Source organism: Phodopus roborovskii, unplaced genomic scaffold (genome assembly GCF_943737965.1).
Source record: "Phodopus roborovskii unplaced genomic scaffold, PHOROB, whole genome shotgun sequence".
NCBI lineage: Eukaryota > Metazoa > Chordata > Mammalia > Rodentia > Cricetidae > Phodopus > Phodopus roborovskii.
This window is the reverse complement of record NW_026126618.1, coordinates 4,781,415-4,794,847: the sequence shown is the minus strand read 5'-3', so window position 1 is coordinate 4,794,847 and position 13,433 is coordinate 4,781,415. Positions and strand designations below refer to the sequence as shown.

General features: G+C 46.9%; 1 protein-coding gene across 2 annotated transcripts in view; it reads right to left on the bottom strand.

The window, feature by feature from the left end:
* Positions 1 to 3,491: 3,491 nt before the first annotated feature.
* Lta4h (leukotriene A4 hydrolase) overlaps positions 3,492 to 13,433 on the bottom strand; it is a 31,423-nt gene continuing 21,481 nt past the window's right edge. Inside the window, exons 14-19 of one of the 2 annotated variants that reach the window (XM_051206288.1) lie at positions 13,251 to 13,321; positions 10,159 to 10,213; positions 7,093 to 7,188; positions 5,176 to 5,258; positions 4,371 to 4,475; positions 3,492 to 3,824 (exon numbers count right to left, since the gene is read on the bottom strand). In XM_051206288.1, the coding sequence (XP_051062245.1) occupies positions 3,707 to 3,824; positions 4,371 to 4,475; positions 5,176 to 5,258; positions 7,093 to 7,188; positions 10,159 to 10,213; positions 13,251 to 13,321 (528 nt within the window). In that variant the 3' untranslated portion in view covers positions 3,492 to 3,706. The remainder of the gene's footprint in view (positions 3,825 to 4,370; positions 4,476 to 5,175; positions 5,259 to 7,092; positions 7,189 to 10,158; positions 10,214 to 13,250; positions 13,322 to 13,433) is intronic. The other variant, XM_051206289.1, reaches the window with a different exon arrangement.

Here is a 13,433-nt window from a genome sequence, read left to right as displayed (position 1 = left end):
GCAATCCTCATTCATTTATTTATTGAACCCACGGACACACACGTGTTGAGCAATGCCTCCCCGGACACGGTTTTGTGCTTCTGAAGCTGCCACTCCACAAAAGAAGGCCAGAGCTCATTTCCAAAACTACAGGTGTGTCTAGCTGCATGAGCAGCTTGTTGCCCCGGGGTGAGTGATTTATCAGCTTCTTTCCTCATCCAAAGGCAAACTGTTTACTGCTGTGCTTTGCAGCATCTACCGGGAATAAACCCGGGCTCTGTGATCTGTTTGACTTCTCTGGGTGTCAGTTTTCTCACCAATAAAATGGAGACAATGCTACCTATCCCAGTGGGCTGGGAAGACAAAGTGAACTAACTCATGTGTGTCAACCCTAGGATCAGTGCCTGCTGATTGGGAATGCCACAGAATTACTCACAGGGGGGGCTTGGACATTAGCATCCACTCATGACCTCAGTTCTTTTGGGAATATTCCGTATCTTGGCACCCTGATATCCCCAATTTAACTAACCTTCTTCACTGCAAATAGCTGCCACCCCCGTCCCTACCCAAGCCCCCCTCCCCCCAGTGTTAAGGAAGGGATGCAGGGACGCTGATGGAGTGAAAAGGGACTCAGAGAAATGAGCTACTGTGGCAGCTCAGAGAAATCCGACCATTCCAACAGAAGCCCTGGCCCGTTTCCATTTTAGAACATACAGTTGCTTCTGCCAACACCCACACCTGAATCCGGTATCTCACCCTCAACCTAATCCGAGTGTGTTCATCACCCCGACTGCGCCCTGCAACTGGCAACATCAGTTTGATAGAGACTTACGGTTACCTTCAGTTCCAGTATCCCAGCTTCAGGACACGGCCCTGACCAATTCATCTCCTGCCGGTGAATCCCACTTCTGGCTAACCCTTTCTTCTTCTCTTGAACCCCGGGGCTTACGAAGTTACCCCCAATCGCTCATGTGGTCATACTTAGCAACTTCAAGGTCCTTGGTGAGCCTGAATCTATGCCTATATTTGGGATTAACCCATGCCCCAGGTCCTTATGCTGGACTGTCAGCTGCTCACCCCAGCAGACTGTTGTAACATGCAGACGATGCGCGGCCCCGCCCTTTGACTCATGCCTCCTGCAGGGAACTCCCCACATCTTCCTTTCTCCTCAACTTGCATCTAATTCCCAGACACACGTCTCAGACTTTTGCATTTCTGGGAAGACTGTGGTCCTTAGGTGTGAGCCACCGCCATTCTTCCCAAGTCCTTCCAGAACAGCTGGTAGGTGTCAAGCTCTGTGCCAGGTGCTGCAGACGAAATGAGGTCCGTTCACACTCAGGCAAGAGTGAGAGGCCCAGCTACCCCCAAACTCCTGGTGCTCCTGGTAGGCCCAGATTTTGAGTAATTCCGAGATGATACCAGTTTCTGGCAATTTGTCACTCAGCCACTTGAGGGCTCTGCACACAGGCCCCAGACATCATGGTGGCCAATTCGTCACCCTTTCTTCTCATACTCTCCAGTTTCCTTTGCTTCGTGGATGACTGCCACTCTATTGTTTCTGCTGAGAATCTTCTGAAACCACCTAAGGCTAGGTAAGTGGAATTCTTTTCCAGCCCATGTTAGCATAACCAGTCCTTTTGTGTATGTGCTTGCTTTTTGCATCCTTTAGAAACTTCCTACCTTTTAATTCCTCTGGTGATTTTGTGTATTTGATCTGACACAGAGACAGCTCGGGACATAACTTAACAGCTGAACTTGAGCCAGTGCGCGAAGACTTCCTTGGTCTTAGGTAAGTAAACCTGTAGTGGGATGTGTCTTTGGCGCCCTCTGCCCGTTCCAGAGAAGAACTACAAGAGAGGCGAATGAGGGCAAACAGGATTACAAGGCAGCATAGGAAACCCGCCAAGGGAGCAAACTAAGACCTGGCAGGAATCCAGGACGGGGCAGGACGCCCGCACCATCTTTGGGGTGTTCTTAACCTTCGCATTTTTAAGGGGTACCCAGTGATGATACACACCCACCCACGCTTAGACTCCAAGACAACACTCCTCCCTTTGGCTAGAGTTTATTTGACCAGGAGTGGGCTCAACTGGAGAATTTGGAATTGTGCTGGTCCATCCATGCATAACACAGGGCGGGAGGGACCCACAGTGCATTGTGGGTAAGGGAGGCACACAAGACAGGAGGGCCGATGGCGTTGTGGTGCTGTCTGGCTGTAAGTCTTAAATATTCCTCAGCTCTTACTGACCTGGATTTTGTACCTGGCAGCTGAAACATCCTAATGCCCTGAGGTTCCCAGGGCGAGTGTGGAAATGGCCCCGGCCCACCGAGCAACACTGGTTCAAATTCAATCATCTTTCACTATGTGTCCCCACATGCCATGCCATCTGTGACAGTGAAGCATCTTCCTGGCCACTGAGGTGACGAAGCAGGCTGAATGCTGAATGGACAGGGAACCCTGGGAGGAACTTGTTCGGGGCAGCCCTGGCCTTCTGACCCGGGAGGAGCAGGGGACTGGCTGGAGCGAGGCTGGGGAGCACAGGCTCCAATCCTACTAGAGCTTACACGGCTGGAAGGAGAACCTATCCCATCACAACCTGCCCGGGGATAAGCAAATCCATGTGTTAAAAAGTAGAACTCTGAGCGGGGGGTGGGGGCAGTGCGGGGGGGTGGGTGAGTGGGGAGTGCGGGGGGGGGGGTAGGGGGTGGGGGAGGAGGTGGGGGAAGATAATGCAGCTGACAAAAAGCTTGCCTTGCAAAGATTTAAGTTTGACCCCAGAACCCACGTTAAAAGACTCAGTGGTGTCACATGCCTTGTAATCTCAGGGCTACTGAGGTCAAGGTAGCTGATCTTTGGGGCTTGCAGGCCCAGCTAGCCTATTTGTCCAGTTACCAGTGAGAGACCCTGTCTTAAAAAAGAAAAAAATGTGGAGGGTGCCTGAAGCCTTTGTACATGTGTACACATGTATACCTGCATATAGACACATGCACGCACGCGCGCGCGCGCACACACACACACACACACACACACTTTTAAAAAGCAAAATAAAGGGCTAGGGTCAATAGCTCAGCTGTTAAAGGCTAGGCTCACAACTAAAAGTTTAAGAGTTTGATCCCCAGCACCCATGGCTGTCTCTCTACCTAGCCACCAAAAAAAAAAAAAAAAAAAAAGTAAAATAAAAAGCAAAACACTGGTCATCTGATTGTCTTGGTCTGCTGGCAAATTCAAGTGCAAAAATAGTCAGTACGGTAAGAGAACATTAATACAGCGTTAGGTAAGTAATGTGTCCAAAATATTTTGTAATCACCCTGAAAAGAAAGACAAACCTAATATAAAAACTTGAAACTCCTATTGGGTGTGGTAGCATACACCTATGATCTTTGCACATGGAAAGCAGAGATAGGGATGGCAAGTTCAAAGTCAGCTTGGGCTATGGAGTGAGATCGCGCCTCTAAATAAATATTAAAACTTGTGAATAAAGTTGAGTAAGGTTTACAAAGAATATGCCACATTATTTTTAAAAGGTAGAGAATTTTAGTGAAATCATAAGAAAGTAATAAAAACAAAACAAAACAAACAAACAAACAAAAAAAAAAAACCCAAGGAAGGAGAGTTTAAATTACAACGAGAGCATTTTTAAATTTTGTATTTCTTCATAGGTTGGATTTTAAAAAAAGAAAAAGGGGGAGGGAGGGAGACGTCTTATAATCGGCACCAATCAGGTCCTTAATCCACTTTCAAATCTTTCCCCACCAGCATCGCAGTCACGGGATGCATACAGGCTTTATGCTCTTGGTAGGTGCGGACGGCTTGACCATGAGATTTGTCAAAGGCGGCAAGATCCCTGCAGAGAAAGGAGACAAAGGGGGAGATGGAAAGAGGGACAGGAAACTCGTGTCAATACCGAGGTTAAGTTAAAGGTCACGGCAGAGTAGCTAAGAATCACCCCAGTACCAAACGACACTTGACTCAAAGAGCTTGCTTTCTGTGAAAATTTCTTTGTATTTAATTTTACACACCTCCTTGTCCCTGCTCGCCAAATTTTCTGCTTTCTGAAATCTTTCTGTGCATCTAAGACTGTCTTGAGTTTATTTCCTTTTCATCTTGCCTAGCTCTATAGTAGCTAATCACAGATCATGCTTCTGTAACAGCTGATGACAAACATTATTTTAAAATTTCAATGGTCACAAGTATCAATTCCTTATTCATGAAAGTCAACTTGAAATAACACTTAAAATTATGCTATAGGTGGCATTTTGCAACGTTATTTTTCCCATTAGGCAGCACCAGGTGGTGAACCTAATGGCCTCAGGCATTTAACAAGAAATGTCTTCCAATTCTGCTTCCTACTCCTCAGGTAACTATGAGGTATGGTCTCATTTGGCCTTACTTGAATAAAGGTCGAGTAAATTTCATCCTTCCTTGTTCAGTTGCCATTTTTAGAGCCAAAGGAATGGCTTCCTCCCATCTCGATTGAATGCAGAGCCGTAACCATCTGAAAGAAGGATTTTTAGGGGTATGGGAGAGAAGGTGAGGAGGAAGGAAATGACTGGTACTCCTAAACATTCCTTATGCTGCAGAGGTGACAATCCCATTATGATCACATTGTACACTTCTATACCATCATTCCACACCTGCACACACACAGCTAACAACCATGTTATAATTGCATCGTGCACTTTTACACCATCATTCCACATCTGCACACACAGAGCTAACAACTGGAGAAGAAAAGGAGGAGGATCTGGTACTTGGGAAAGATCAAGTATTAGGCTTGGCCTACAGAAGTGTTTGTGTGGCTTATAAAGTCAGTTTCTGAAGGAAGTAACTTTGATTAACCCTTACACTACAAATCTGAATTAAGGGTGGTTGACATATTACAGAATCAAAGGTTTCTAGCCATGCCCATTCAGAGTTGACTTGGCTACTTGGGAAAGGAACCCTATTTACCACTGAATTCTCCATTCTAATTTTTTTTTTAAGTTGAGGGTAGCTTGGAACAAGGTCTAGCAAAAAGATTAATATCATCATGTTATACATCACAACTATCCTTCAATACACTACGATTATCAGTGTAGCTGGATGGGACAAGGGATTCTCAAGACTCAAAGGGCTCTCAGGCTGTGCTCTCCCTTTCTCCATGGTTTAAGCTAGCATTCTGCTTTCTTCCACAGAGACAAGTTAAAATGATGTACCTGAATCGTATTTCAGAATTGTTAATGGCATTGAAGTTGTACACCTCTTGCATGCGCTTTATGTGCCCCAATGGGAGAGGTGCCTAAGAGCAAAATGAAGAAATATGACGGATCATTTCAACAGGATTCCCTGGAAGAAAGGAGCTGGAGAGAAATTCTTAGCCATGTTAAAGTCCTAATACCTTACAATATACAAGTATGCTGGACAAGGGTAAAAGAAACAGCTGCCCACTAACACAGATCTCTAGCAACTAATTCCTGAACAGGATGTTCTCCTGGGGACATGGGGACAAGCTACTTTGTGGAGAATGTAGAGAAACAAAGACTTTCTAGATCGTTCCAGAATCCTTTAGTGTCTGCCCCCCATCCTACATAGCTTATATTTATCCCACTCTTTAGATAAATCACATTTCCTTACATTTTCGTCGCTGGTTGCCGTTGCTGATTGGCTTTATCTTTGTCTACTCCTCTAAGATCACTTTTAGATCACCTATACCCTTCTCAAATGGCTGCCCTTAACCTTTCATATCACAGACCCCTTTGGGATGAGTAATGTGGACTCTTGGCAGGGTGGGGTGGGTGTATTGACCAAATAAATGCGAATGCCTGGATATAATTTCAGGGAACACCTGACCCTCCTGCGCTCATGTTAACCCACACTAAAGGGGGAAACAAGTTTGGAAAAGGAAAGGAGATGAGTTCAATTTGGACAGACAGAATTTGAGATGTCTACAGGGAGGTGCTGCCCCCTGCCCCACCCCCACCCCGTTGACCTCCTTACCTGACAGGGCTGCCTATGCACCAGCCACCTCCATTCTCTCTAACCTCTAGGCCTATTCCAAGTTAGTATCTTAGCTCCCACCTGGACATTTCAACTCCCAACCCTCGCTGCTAGGCCAGCCAATGAAGGGCACCTCCCACACACCACTACTGTTATTTTGCCACACCCCTTCCCACTGGTCCAGGCTTTCCTCTTCTCCATCCTAGGTCACATCAGGAGCACTACAGAAAGCTATACAGCTGATGCCCAGTGCACTAAAGACAAACTCTCCCTTACTCTACGGCCTCAGTATCGCCTGCTAGGTCCCACGCCAACCCCAGCGTAATTTCCCAAAGGAAACTACGGTTCAAATCCCCACCCTTCTCTGTGTCCTTGGACAGCAGATTCCCCTGAAATTCCATGTATTCTTCTGGTTCTCTGGGTCTGAACCTAAAATCTACTTGGATTCTTTCCTGTCAGCCTCCAAACCCAGAGAGGCAAAAGACACGGCATTTTGTGCCGTGTGGTCTCTCTCTTCCCGCACCACTAACTCTGCCCCACCCTGCAGCCTTCACGTCCCCTGCTGGCTCATTTTCATAATCTAATCTGATTTTCATAAGCTAATCAAAATGACTCTCATTTTAACCCCTCTGACCGGCCAGAACAGAATCTAAGTTTCTTGCCTTAGGATTTGATACTTATTACAGATGATGCCCCTGGGCTCTGTGAATGTCCTCACCCAGCCCTACCGTTCGTTTAACTTGAAGGACTACCCGTCTGCTAACACCAAATCAGGTCTCACCCCTTGGGAAGTCCTTCCTCCATGATGACCCCTGTGAGAACAGAGCCTTTGACTAATCCCTTCCAAATGGCATCTAGAAGGTACCTCCTGTTATTACCAAGTCACACACCTTCCCTTTCCAGTGGCCTGTAAGCTTTCTAGAACAAGGAAGAATCTTCCTTCACATTTTGATTTGGCACAGTACTAATCACATAATAATGCAACAAATGCTTTAAAACAATTATTTTTAAGTGGACTATGTAATTTCTTTTCCCACGAGTTTCCTCATGAGTAGTCCCTCTGTGCTGGGGACAGCACCCACACTGAGCCTCTGCGTCCGTCCACTTTCAGCCCCAGCGTGGGAGCTGGTACTCACCTTCTGAAGCACTTGCGCCAGGAACTCATTCAACTGATGGGACGAGAGATCTTTCAGGTCCGAGATGCTGAACGAACTTAAGTCCTCCTCTTTGGCCTGAAATAAACGTTGCCAGGTTACTCCTGTTCAGGTGTACTTTCACGATATTGTTAGTCTGACATCAAAGTGACAATTAAGAAAAACAAATAAATTTACATCTGAGCTTACACAATCCAGCACTGAGTTACTACAGCCTAAAAGGCGGAAGATTCCTAAAACCCACGCTCCTTAGGAAAAGACAGACTATGCACAGCAGGGATGCAGGGGCTGTCACCCTGTTTTGCTTTCCAGACATCGTGATTTCCGAAGCAGAAAATATCACGTAAAGCGTGCCAACTCGCTAGTAAGTCAATTGATAAAGAGGTGACATTTTATAGGCCAAATGAGAGTGGGGTCGGTGCTCCAGGGACCTCTCAGATGTGTGGTGGCACACATCCATGGATCACTTGTTTTCTATGTTTCTATTCCTTTGTATTCTGACATGTGTACGTGTGTGCATTCCAGTACATGTGGTCGTGTGTGTGTGTGTGTGTGTGTGTGTGTGTGTATGCGCACGTTTGCACGCGCACACACACATATGTGGAGTCCAGAGGTCAGCTCTGAGTGTCTTCCTGCTCACTCTCCACTGTTCTGAGGTGTGTTCTTTCATTCAGTCTAGGTAGCGAGCATATCCTGGGGGTGCCCAGCTTATCCTGGGGGTCCCGTCTCTGCCTGCCGAGGGCCAAGATTACAGGAGCAGGGCCACCATGCCTGCCTGTCTTTTATGCGGGTGTTGGGCATCCAGATTGGAGTTCTCACACTTGATCGGCTGGTGTTCTAGCCACTGAGCCACCAGACCCCCTATGTATTCAGTCCTTTAATATTTGGGAAGACCAACCAAGAAAGTCACGGTTAATGTCCGCACCGTTACCAACTCTGTCTGTCCCCTGTGATAAATGTTTAGAACCGCCTGTCTCCCTCTGCTGGGCCCAAAGCGGTAGCAGAGCAGAGAACAGCAGCGTTTCTCCAGCACCGGGCAAGCGGGACGGATCTTTCAAAGGTCGTAAGAGGGTTCCAGGAGACTCAGGGTAAGGATCCTGGCCCTCACTCTGGAACATCTGCGAGCTAAGGCAGGTGGAGTGTGCCAGAGTGCGTGACCAGCTTTTTCTCCTGGACCACAAATAGTTAAGCCCTTTGAAACGGTATTAAAATCCTTCCAGCTGAATGCAACACCACTCTGGGTAAAATAATCACCGCTGCCAAAGTATGTATGTGCACAACTGATGGGAGGTGCCATTATGTGTATACGTTTCTCATATGTATATATGTTTCTCATATGTATATATGTTTCTCATACGTTTCTCATACTGGTTAATAATAAAGCACTGTTGGCCAATAGGAAAGGAAGATAGGAGGGACCAGGAGACAAGGAGGAAAGAGGAAGTAGTAAGGAGGAGCCAAGATGGAGAGTCGGGAGAAAGCAGTATGCCGCCGGCTCCCCGGTAAGAGAAATACATAGATCAGCAGAAATGGGTTAATAATTAAGATAGAGCTAGCCGATAAGAAACAAGTAACCGGGCCAACAGAATTATATCTAATACAGAGTCTCAGTGTATTAATTGGGGCTGGCGCGGCGGCGGGACAAGACCAGCGGCGGGAGGAAAAACCATACACCTTATACACAACCAACCAGTTCTCCATAGAAGACTTCATTCCCATCTTTTCCTTTTGAGAAGCAGCGGTCAGGGAGCCCCAGCCAACACCCAAGAAACACGAGATGGACTGAAACTCAACTACTCTGCCTCTGTTTGGACGTGAGTCTGCAAAGAGCTTACAGTTTACAGGATTTCAGGCGAGACAGCCTTCCTTTCCTTCCGTCTGTCTTTTCTGCCTTCCTTCCTTTTTAGACAAGTTTCCTGATGTAGCTGGCCCTGAATTCACAACCCTCCTGCCTGTCTCCTGCGTGCTGGGGATCACAGGGGACTCACAAGGCCAGGCTAAGTTAGAGAATAAGTCAGTGGTGTCTGGCTTCCTTTCCTCCTTATCGTTCTTGTGCTGTTTTCTTCTCGTGGGGAACGTGCACTCACAGTCTGACCCATCCCCATCACTGGTCCTGGCTCCTCCCCCCCCCCCACATCCTAGACTAAGCCATCCAGATGTGCTGCTAAGTCCCTATGCCAGCTGTGCTGGCATGATAGGCCCTCAGCACACAGGCTAGGTGATAAAAGGGCGCCGAAGCAGAAGACAGTTCTGTGTAGCGTGGTTTCCATGGTGCTTCTCAACGAAAATCTGTCACCCCTCCTGGACCCCAGAATGCCCCCCTCTACCTCTCCTGCCCTGCTCGGTGTGGGCGGGGGCCGCTCTGTTGAGTCCATAACTCCATCTGCCTCTTTCACACGCTGCTCACCACTCAGCACAAAAGTGATTTGTGCAGAAATCTAATTTCTTTCACTAAACTGCAGATAACACAAAAAAAAAAAAAAAAAAAAAAAAAAAAAAAAAAAAAAGGCAAGTACAGTCCATCTGTGTTTCCTTCTTAGTGTGAAGCTCAGAGTTCTGCATGTGGAAGAGTGCCAAGAAATGCCAGCCAAGCAAACTTTAAAGATACATTTCAGAGAGCAACATCAACACTTGTTGCAATTGTTAAGTTCGCTCTTGTTCTTGTTTCCATCAGACTACGTGGCCAGTTCGTCTTCCTAGGCATATGTTTCAGTACAAACACCAGTCTGGTTCCCCTAGGAATATATTTTAGTATAACTAGGAGGAAACTCCTCTTTAGGAAGTTTTGTAGAAAGGAACAACAGCTAGCAACCAGCAGGACCTCTTAGTTCCACAGTTGGCTTTAAACACTCGCCCACGATCACTCAGATTTACCCATAGGCATTTAACGCACATCTCATGAGTGATGAGGGTGAAGACAGATCAGCCCAGGGAAACAACTTTCACAACCACGATGACTCACAGTTTAAAGACACCCCCCCACACACACACACAAAGACATCTTTGTACAATTGAGAAAAGAGTAGAGAATCATGCATCACTACTTACAGTGACCCATCGTTGACTTAAGGCGATGCAAGCATTTGTCAGAGTCATATCATAACTGCAAAAAATGAAAAGACAGTAATGACTACGTTTTATAAACAAATCAATCCTCTAGCACGAACGCAGTTTTATGCTGTATGAAATGCTTAAGACTTTAAGTTTTCTTAAAGATATAGGGTTCCTAAGTGTTAGGAGCAGGACGTTTACTTGGCTTATCTAAGAATTCCCAAATCCAAATGGGTACCACACTGGATAGCACGTAGATAAAGCTCTGGCTGTCCTTCACAGTGAACACAAAGCATCTCACATAACTGTCACACACCCAAGAAGGATGTGGGATAGCACTAGCTGCCTGGCAACAGTCCCAGGTACTCACGACAGCACTAGGGAAACCCTGTTCCCGCTCTCAGGGCTTTTATGTTGGGTGGTTCCAAACCTTTCATCACCCAGCAAATCTACAAGCAGGCCAGGTAACAGGCACTGTTCCAGATGTCACACTTGAGAGTCCAAAGTCACCACGTGAGAACCTCGTCCCTTTCTTCACAGAAGGCGGGGTTAACCATGAAGCAAAGCAAGCTATGTCAGTATGTGTGTGCACTCCCAACTTGAATGTCATTTGTGCAAATGTCCCTCTGTCTAAACAGCAAGCCTCTTTGCCATGTTTATCAGTGACTGCTGTTGGGTTTTTCTATATTATTCTTCTGTTCTTTTCTAGGGAACGAACAGGGAGCCCATCCACCATTCTTTCCAGTCCATTCTTTGTCTCTGGCAGTAAATAATCATTGTAATTCGCTGCCTTTGGACCCTGGTAGGAAGTACATACTGAGTGCTCTTATGTTTGAATCTGAAATGGCCTCCAAAGCCTCGTGTGCTGAAGACTTGGTCCTTAGCTGCTGTGCCATTTAGAAGCGACTGGATTATAAGGATATTAACTTCATCCATAAATGGATGGGCTGTTAGAAGGGGAGGCCAAAGTAGAAGTGGGTCTCTGTCTCTCTCTCCCTCTCTCTCCCCTCTCTCTCCCCTCTCTCTTCTCTCTCTCTCTCTCTCTTTATCTCTTCCGCCCACCCCCCCCAACCACCTTCTCTTGTGTTCTACTTCATCACAGACAGAACCATGACCCCAGACAGAAATATGGCCAAACTAGGTCTTCTCAAACCATGTCAGGAATTTTGTCCAGCAAAGGCAGCTGAGTAACACCAGGGCCAAGCACTTTATCTTCAGTCAGGCTGTGGACTGAGGCAAGGGAAATCAGAGGCCCTCCACTGCCCAGGCTGTAAGACACCTCCTTAGCACTGATTTCTTAAACACCAATTCGGTAGGAAAGGCTTGGTTGATGTCTTTCTTAGTGTTCCAAAACTTCCTTCTAAGTATGACTAAATGAATACGTTAAGGATTAGCTCAGGGACAAGAAATAATTCCTCCTCACAAGAGCCCCAGGAAAAGTAACGTACAGACAGAGTCCAGCCTTGCTCTCATGGTGTGTACAGTGGAGCAAAGGCAACAAAGTTCAGTCACACGTGCAAATTGCAAAGCTGCAGGACACGGTACCAAGAATCCCTCAAATGCAAGATCTGACCTGCAGGGAGAGGTTAAGAGACACCTCCTTGAGGAAGCAGTTCCTACGCTGATGTTGGAATTATCATGTAGAGGCAAGTGTGTGTGTCTGGGTACGAAGCTTGAAGGAGTGTGCAGGGTCTGAGAGACCCTAGACTACCAGCCTGACCGAAGTAGAGGGTGTTGGATGTCGGGAGCTACACAGTCCCTATGAAAGAAAGGATTTGGCCTCAGTCCAAGGAAAGAGGTGCGCCAGAGAAGATGGCTAATGACTGGCACAGTCGTAGGTTTTTAGCTATTGTTTATTATGACAGGGTCTCTCTAGTATGCAGCCCTGGCTGTCCTGGAACCCATCCTGTAGACCAAGCTGGCCTCCAACTCACAGAGAACCACCTGCCTCTGCTTCTCTAGTCACACTTGTGTTTTTAAATGTTTATGCCAGCCTCTCTGTACACGCTGGTACAGAACGAGGCCAGGAACGTCCAGGGCCAGCCTGGAGGCAACAGCAGTCTTCCAGGAGGGAGAGCTGATGTGAGGAGGCGTGGGAAATGGGTTGGACCAGATGAGCCTGAGAGACATTTAAATACACCGGATGTTGGGAGCACTGTAAAAACCAGAGGATGTGTGAATCATCCCATCTCTTACCACCACACTCCTGGTTGCCACCTTTACACTATCTTCTCAACCCCAACTCTCAAGAAGCTTCTCAAACACATATGGCCACCACATCTTTCTGTCTCCCTCAGATTCTGATGCTCACTTCCCTACATCTCTTGAACTGGGCCGTTTAGTGGGAGAGTAGCTGGAAAGGACTTCTTTCCATGACTCAACGGAAGAGCAATCGAGAGCCGGAACACTCATCCTCACACGACCCCTGAAGTCTGCAGTGCAGCTCCCTGATTCCAGGAAGGCATTCAGTTTAAAAAACAGGGTAAGGTTCCAGGGTTTTAATGCTTACTACTTATGAGTTATGCTATCTTAACACTGGTCACCGCCAACTCCTAAGTTGTAATGATATAAGAATACAATACTTGTAAAAATGCTAGTTTTTTCCTTAATGAAGGTGTGTGTGTGTGTGTTAGAAAGGTCTTACTATACAACTCCAACCGGTTCTGAGCTCATAACCCACCTGTCTCCTCCTCCTGAGGGCCGGGTCAAGAGCAGCCATCACCCCTAGCCTTCACAAAAGCTTTAGGAGAACAACTTATTCTGTCCTTTAATCTCTCTCCACCCTCATGTGGGGACTCTACACCCATCACACCCAGTCATTTCAGCAGACCTGTCTGTAACCATGGAAATGGCTTTTGGCTTCAGGGGACGAGTCCAGAAATCTAAGCCCCTTGCTCTTTGCTGGCTGTAACTGTACTCTGAAAGTGTCAGTGTTAGGTGTGTTCAACCTGCGGCCCTCAGGCCACGTGTCCCCACCCCAGACAGCTACGCATGCAGCCTAACACAAATGCAGATGAGTGTGTGTGGCAATAACAGAAGGATGAATACCCTCGGATTAGGAGGAGGATGTGTAAGCACCGAGTACTTACTTTGGTTTCACTGGAGGCAGGCCAGGAGAATAGAGCCACGCATTCCAATCAACTTGATTGAGAAGATCCACCTGTAACAGGAAGAGCGTCCAGTCAGTAACAGGATGACTTTTCCTCAGGTCAACACAAGCGAACAGATGAGTGACTGAAAACAAACTTGAAAATGACCAAACACACAATTCA